The sequence below is a fragment of the Chanos chanos genome, chromosome 2 (genome assembly GCF_902362185.1).
Source record: "Chanos chanos chromosome 2, fChaCha1.1, whole genome shotgun sequence".
Classification (NCBI taxonomy): Eukaryota; Metazoa; Chordata; class Actinopteri; order Gonorynchiformes; family Chanidae; genus Chanos; species Chanos chanos.
Window position 1 is genome coordinate 220,001 of NC_044496.1, and position 7,500 is coordinate 227,500.

General features: G+C 47.1%; 1 protein-coding gene across 3 annotated transcripts in view; it reads right to left on the reverse strand.

Annotated features, from left to right (window-relative positions):
- The window catches only part of dmxl2 (Dmx-like 2), a 58,299-nt gene that overhangs the window by 9,029 nt on the left and 41,770 nt on the right, over positions 1–7,500 (reverse strand). For all 3 annotated transcript variants that reach the window (XM_030764874.1, XM_030764873.1, XM_030764871.1), the window contains 8 exons: positions 5,582–5,772; positions 4,969–5,102; positions 4,010–4,095; positions 3,696–3,897; positions 3,051–3,168; positions 1,122–1,208; positions 911–1,032; positions 483–621 (listed from right to left, as the gene is read on the reverse strand). In XM_030764874.1, coding sequence (XP_030620734.1) covers positions 483–621; positions 911–1,032; positions 1,122–1,208; positions 3,051–3,168; positions 3,696–3,897; positions 4,010–4,095; positions 4,969–5,102; positions 5,582–5,772 — 1,079 coding nt within the window. The remainder of the gene's footprint in view (positions 1–482; positions 622–910; positions 1,033–1,121; positions 1,209–3,050; positions 3,169–3,695; positions 3,898–4,009; positions 4,096–4,968; positions 5,103–5,581; positions 5,773–7,500) is intronic.

Below are 7,500 nucleotides of genomic sequence, written 5' to 3' on the forward strand. Positions count from 1 at the left end.
ACTCCTAACTGACAGTAGTAAAACGACTCATTCCTAACTAATAGTAGTAAAACGACTCATTCCTAACTGACAGTAGTATAATGACTCACTCCTAACTGACAGTAGTAAAACGACTCATTCCTAACTGACAGTAGTAAAACGACTCACTCCTGACAGTGAAATGACTCACTCCTAACTGACAGTAGTAAAACGACTCATTCCTAACTAATAGTAGTAAAACGACTCACTCCTAACTGACAGTAGTAAAACGACTCATTCCTAACTGACAGTAGTAAAACGACTCATTCCTAATTGACAGTAGTAAAATGACTCATTCCTAACTGACAGTAGTATAATGACTCACTCCTAACTGACAGTAGTAAAACAACTCATTCCTAACTGACAGTAGTAAAATGACTCACTCCTGACAGTGAAATGACTCACTCCTAACGGACAGTATACACTTTCAGTGAGAGGGATGCCCTGAACCCTAACCAACATACCACACTGGCACCCATACTGGTCTGCCCACTGCCCAGCCATGGCATGGAGGCAGAGGCTGGCATCTGCGGAGGTGCAAAGGGCCCAGTGCTAGCCTGGGCAATGTTGGTATGTGATGAGCGGTGGTCCACATCATCAGAGCTGAGAAGAGACCAGTACACATCAAATCTAATGCACACTGACATCAGTTTTAAAACATAACTTGGTTAATATGAAACACATACATTTCAAAATATTAAACCAATAATGAAGAAGCAAGGATTGGCAACTAAGCACCTCCATAATTTTAATAAAAATGCAACTGACGTAATTTTTTATTGGTGTCAAGACTACTCATTTCATTTGATGATTGTAGTTCACTCTGGTACCATGCTGCTCTACTTACAGTCATGTGACATTAAATCATCATTTTGGAAACTTTCACACTGACCTGCGAGACTCCTTGTCAAAGTCCTCCCCGATCCATGTGTATGGCTGGGCAGCCAGAAGAGTGGACACATCCACCTCCTGTACGTCATGGGTGGAGGCCAGGACAATCTCATTAGTATTGGCCTGGTGGGGACACAGGACAGGAGACACAGCTGTAAGCTCAGTATTCCCTCACCCAAGCTTCACGCTCCTTTGGCAGGGACAGTACTCACCTTATTAATGGCAAAAGCCATAATGATGTCAGACTCTTTGTGAATGACTTTGGCTTTGCCTCCAGGATAGCCCAGGTCAGCCTCCACCTGAAAAGCAAGTCAGGTTTTTTTTGTAGCAGAATCAGTGGCAGAGCATGGTTTTTACAAGCACACAGCAGTTAGTTCTGTGAGCATGCACTTCTCTTCACGCTTCACTGATTTGGTTTTTCACACAATCACCGTGTCCTGCCAGACAGCTCAGACAGCCCTGCCTGGTCTGCCGCACGGACTGGTTTAGTATTCCTGCCTGTTAGTGGAGGGAAGGCAGCTCTGGGACTAGTTTGGTTATGGGTTTTGAGGTGACAGATTGCGTTTGAAGGAGAGTGAGTGATCATTGCCCGTTGCCTGAAGGAGAAAGCTGCACACAGACGGGACCTAAGCAGCAGTCAATACTACCTTGTTTGGTTTGCCACCTCCTGCTACGTAGTTTTGTTTGAAGTGGTCCACATGGTCCTCTATAGACTACACACAACACACACCACAACACATACACAAACAGGTCACAACACAAAACACATGCACAAAAACCAGAGAATATGAAATGAGGGAGAAAAAATAAAAGGTGTTTTCCACAGCACAGATCACAGGGTGCATGCCCCTGTCTTGGCATAGATATGCACAGATCACAGGGTGCATGCCCCTGTCTCGGCATGGATGTGCACAGATCACAGAGTGCATGCCCCTGTCTTGGCATGGATGTGCACAGATCACAGTGTGCATGCCCCTGTCTCGGCATGGATGTGCACAGATCACAGTGTGCGTGCCCGTGTCTCGGCATGGATGTGCACAGATCACAGGGTGCATGCCCCTGTCTCGGCATGGATGTGCACAGATCACAGGGTGCATGCCCCTGTCTCGGCATGGATGTGCACAGATCACAGGGTGCATGCCCCTGTCTCGGCATGGATGTGCACAGATCACAGGGTGCATGCCCCAGTCTCGGCATGGATGTGCACAGATCACAGTGTGCATGCCCCTGTCTCGGCATGGATGCGCACAGATCACAGGGTGCATGCCCCTGTCTCGGCATGGATGTGCACAGATCACAGGGTGCATGCCCCTGTCTTGGCATGGATGTGCACAGATCACAGGGTGCATGCCCCTGTCTTGGCATGGATGTGCACAGATCACAGGGTGCATGCCCCTGTCTCGGCATGGATGCGCACAGATCACAGGGTGCATGCCCCTGTCTCGGCATGGATGTGCACAGATCACAGGGTGCATGCCCCTGTCTCGGCATGGATGTGCACAGATCACAGGGTGCATGCCCCTGTCTCGGCATGCATGTGCACAGATCACAGGGTGCATGCCCCAGTCTCGGCATGGATGTGCACGTCTGAAGACACGTGTCTTTGTTGACTCCGTAGAGAGAAATTTAAGGAGGAATAAAGTGTAGTGCTAAACACGGCCCTGTCCCAGTACTCCTCACTGGTCCCTATCCTTCCTCTCACCTTGTTTTTTGCGAGAGTGACCCCTGCACTGAGAAGAGTGGCTGTGTGAGAGGCCATGAAGAATTCATAGGATTGCCACCAAGGCCATCCTGATGAATCTGAGCAATACTGGTACCAGCACCAAAGCCTGACGGGTCAGCGACAGGTCAAGATCAGTCCAACATGTCCAGCGTGACTGAATGCTGACAGGTAATAGCATGGTACGGTGGAGCTGTGTGTCTAACAGGTGGAGCTGTGTGTCTAACAGGTGGAGCTGTGTCTAAGCCAGAGGTAGCCTCATTTTTCCCTTTTCTCTGATAAAGGACAACTTCCTTCACTCTTTCATCCTGTGCACTGTGGCATGAGACGGAGAAAGATGGGGGGACATACACGCCAATAGTTGCAACAGAAGTCTCAGAGGGGAGGGGCCAGAAAAAGGAAACCCCACCCCCATGCCTACCTCACTCTGCTTCCTTTTCTTAGTGAAAATGTAGCGAATCAAGGTCTCCTGCAAAACTTCCTGTTTGACCAGGAAATGCCACAGGCGCCGTGCAGGGAAGGACGTCCGATGCTTTGCTCTGCATGAGAGAACACCAGTAATGTGACTGACACTCAGCACAGTCCAATCAACACACAGCTGGGTGTAACACTGTGGGCGGGGCTGAGTGTAGTTGAACTGTGGGCGGGGCTACGTGTAGTAGAACTGTGGGCGGGGCTAAGTGCAGACGAACTGTGGGAAGGGCTAAGTGCAGAAGAACTGTGGGCGGGGCTAAGTGCAGAAGAACTGTGGGCGGGGCTAAGTGCAGAAGAACTGTGGGCGGGGCTACGTGCAGATGAACTGTGGGCGGGGCTGAGTGTAGTAGAACTGTGGGCGGGGCTAAGTGCAGAAGAACTGTGGGCGGGGCTAAGTGCAGATGAACTGTGGGCGGGGCTACGTGTAGTAGAACTGTGGGTGGGGCTGAGTGTAGTAGAACTGTGGGCGGGGCTGAGTGTAATAGAACTGTGGGCGGGGCTAAGTGCAGACGAACTGTGGGAAGGGCTAAGTGCAGAAGAACTGTGGGCGGGGCTAAGTGCAGACGAACTGTGGGCGGGGCTGAAAACTCACTTGAAGGGAGTGTTGTCTGGCTCCAGCATAGCTTTATGGCGTAGAATGGCTGGGCCTCCACCTGCACTCAGGTCAGTGGGGTAAGTGTTGATGTAGCTGGGAGGAGGACCATCAAACTTATTCATCTTCTCCACTAACAGCTGCTCCCAGTTCTCGAGAGTTTTCAGCACAGCGTTGGCCAGTGGAGATATCACAGGCAAATCTTTCCAAAGGATGAGGAGAGAACTGATCAGTGCCCTGCATGTGTATGTGTATATATATATATATATGTGTGTGCGTGTATGTGTGTGTCTGTGCTTCTGTGTAGGTGGCACCTGTAAAGTCCAGCCCAGTCAAAGGGAGGAAGGTCTTGACGTTGTGCAGGGCCAGTTTCACCATCACCAAACGAATGAGAGCCCAACTGCAATACAACACAGTTCATTACATTACATCTACATTCAGTACCAACATCCTGACACTGTCCACCGCACTCTCAGCATTTCAGAGTGAAACCCTCTGGCCTGCTGTTACACACCTGTGTCATAGTGTGTTACGTACCTGTGTCATAGTGTGTTACGTACCTGTGTAACAGTGCGTAACATACCTGTGTCATAGTGTGTTACGTACCTGTGTAACAGTGTGTTACATACCTGTGTCATAGTGTGTTACGTACCTGTGTAACAGTGTGTTACATACCTGTGTCATAGTGTGTTACGTACCTGTGTCATAGTGTGTTACGTACCTGTGTAACAGTGCGTAACATATCTGTGTCATAGTGTGTTACGTACCTGTGTAACAGTGCGTAACATACCTGTGTCATAGTGTGTTACGTACCTGTGTAACAGTGCGTAACATACCTGTGTCATAGTGTGTTATGTACCTGTGTCATAGTGTGTTACGTACCTGTGTAACAGTGTGTAACATATCTGTGTCATAGTGTGTTACGTACCTGTGTAACAGTGTGTTACGTACCTGTGTCATAGTGTGTTACGTACCTGTGTAACAGTGTGTTACATAACTGTGTCATAGTGTGTTACATACCTGTGTAACAGTGTGGAACATACCTGTGTCATAGTGTGTTACGTACCTGTGTAACAGTGTGTTACATACCTGTGTCACAGTGTGTTACGTACCTGTGTAACAGTGTGTTACATATTTGTGTCATAGTGTGCTACGTACCTGTGTAACAGTGTGTTACATACCTGTGTCATAGTGTGTTACATACCTGTGTAACAGTGTGTTACATACCTGTGTCATAGTGTGTTACGTACCCGTGTAACAGTGTGTTACATACCTGTATGAATTGGGATCACTGTGCTCAGTCATCTGGGTGTCAGAGAGGAAGGCATCATCATCATCCTCATCGTCACTAGCACCACTCTCGTCTGAGTCATACAGAGCTCCACTGTCTGAGAGGGGAAGGAAAGGCTGCAGGAGACAGAATATTAACACAAGTCACCTATCACCACCACAAACACCACACCAAAAACCATCACACAGAAGAGACAAACACCACACCAAAAACCATCACACAGAGGAGACAAACACCACACCAAAAACCTTCACACAGAGGAGACAAACATCACACCAAAAACCTTCACACAGAGGAGACAAACACCACACCAAAAACCATCACACAGAAGAGACAAACACCACACCAAAAACCATCACACAGAGGAGACAAACACCACACCAAAAACCATCACACAGAGGAGACAAACACCACACCAAAAACCATCACACAGAGGAGACAAACACCACACCAAAAACCTTCACACAGAGGAGACAAACATCACACCAAAAACCTTCACACAGAGGAGACAAACACCACACCAAAAACCTTCACACAGAGGAGACAAACACTGCACCAAAAACCATCACACAGAGGAGCTCATGCTTTGCCTCACTTTGGCCACAAAATAGTCCCACATGCTGAGTTCTGGAGGGATGAACTTCTCCTTGTAAGTGGGACGTTCCACAGGTACAGGCGGGGGTGTGGAAGGCGTGTCCTTCACGGGCCGACCTGGGACCAGCATGCGCATGTTGAAGCGACGACGGTGGCGGTCCACGTCCTCAGCCGGAGGAGTTGGAGGTACCGCTGTGAGGAGAACAAATATTAACGTCTTACAAAAAACAAAAACAATAAAAACATCTCTTTCTAAAGCTACTTCTTCACACAGAGATAAAGAGAGAGGGGGGGGGAGTCTACGGTGTGTGTGTGTGAAGGGAGGTTAGACAGCAGTCTGAGAGGAGAGAGATCTTCATGCACATGTCCACACTGTAGACAGATTGTCCTGTAAAGAGTTCGCATTAAAATAACACTCTGAAGCAAAACAAACCACATCTTTTCCAGAGAGACATTCAAAGCACATGTCTGTACAAGACCAGATAACAGAGAGAGAGACAGCGCAAAAGAGAGGCTGTGAGTGAATGGGAGAGAAAGAGAGAGAGAAAGCAAGCAAGAGAGGGAGAGAGAGAGGGACAGAGAGAGAGAGAGAGAGAGAGAGAAAGAGAAAGCAACAGAGAGAGACAGAGACAGAGAGAGAGAGCGACAGAGAGAAAGACTGACAGAGAGAGAGAGAAAGAGGCAGAGACAGAGACAGAGACAGAGAGAGGGAGAACTCCAAAAAACCTTCCCCTGCCTCCTCCCTAGGAACCACTGAAGGCAAAACAGACAAACTCATGAGATATGACAAACACAACACACTCACACACACACACACACAGACACACACACACACACACACACATACCACACACCACAGACTCACACAGGAGGCAGTTTTACAACACATGGGCAGCCTCAGCTGTCTCACAGACAGCAGCAACGCTGAGGAAGATGAGAATCAAAACTGAGGAAGAGGAGAATCAGAACTGAGGGAGAGGAGACACAGAACTGAGTTAGGCCAAAGATGGCCTTTAATTTTTGGTTTCAGGGGCTCTTTGTGTAAAGATGCGATTTATCTCTAAACATGTAACGATTCACCCAATTTACAGTTTGGTTTGTACCTCAGTTTTGAGCCATGGGTCGGTTTCTGCCATGGCTTGGCTTGAAAGAAAATGTAACCAACTCAGAACTGACATTTTTCTTTCTCTCTTTTTCTTCTTTAAAACATGTAGAATTGCAACACGAAGAAGAACCAATGCAATACAGTGACGAAGGCCTTGGAAAATGAGGATGAAAGGACGAAAAATAACTACTCCACAGCACCTTTGATTTGAAGGTTCTTGTTTAAGAAAATGAGCGTAAGAAAACCCAACCTGAGGAACAGCTATTTTAAGGCTTTTATGCATGAAAATCAATGAAAACTTCTAAATCTAAACACAGGTACATTTAAATTTAAGAAAAGTTCTTGTAGAAAAATCAGTAAGAAAACTACACTTGAACAAGGGTGCCATCACTGGAGCACGCCGTTTCAGCAGAACAAAACAAAACAACAACCACGTGACCTCTCTGAACTTTTTCAGATCAATGTGCAGCAATTTCAATGCAAGGAAAACAACTTCCCACTTAGAGACGCTTAGAGATTAGATCAGTTTTATTAATTTATGTGCATTAATGTATCCCAATATAACATACTATTTATGGTCTGAGTAAAGACACCCTGCATTTCGCCATCATTTAAAACACCTGAGATTGTCATTGAAGCTGTAGTGATCATTCACTCTGTTAACATGCACTGTGTAAGTGTGCTACACAGACAAGTGTGGTGAAATGGATATTCAAAACAATCATTTCCCCAGTGGCTCTTAGACTTTTTCTCCATTTGCTATTTTCAGTGATCTAATTTCTGTTTTCACTGTATTTTGCAGCTGCACAAGGCCA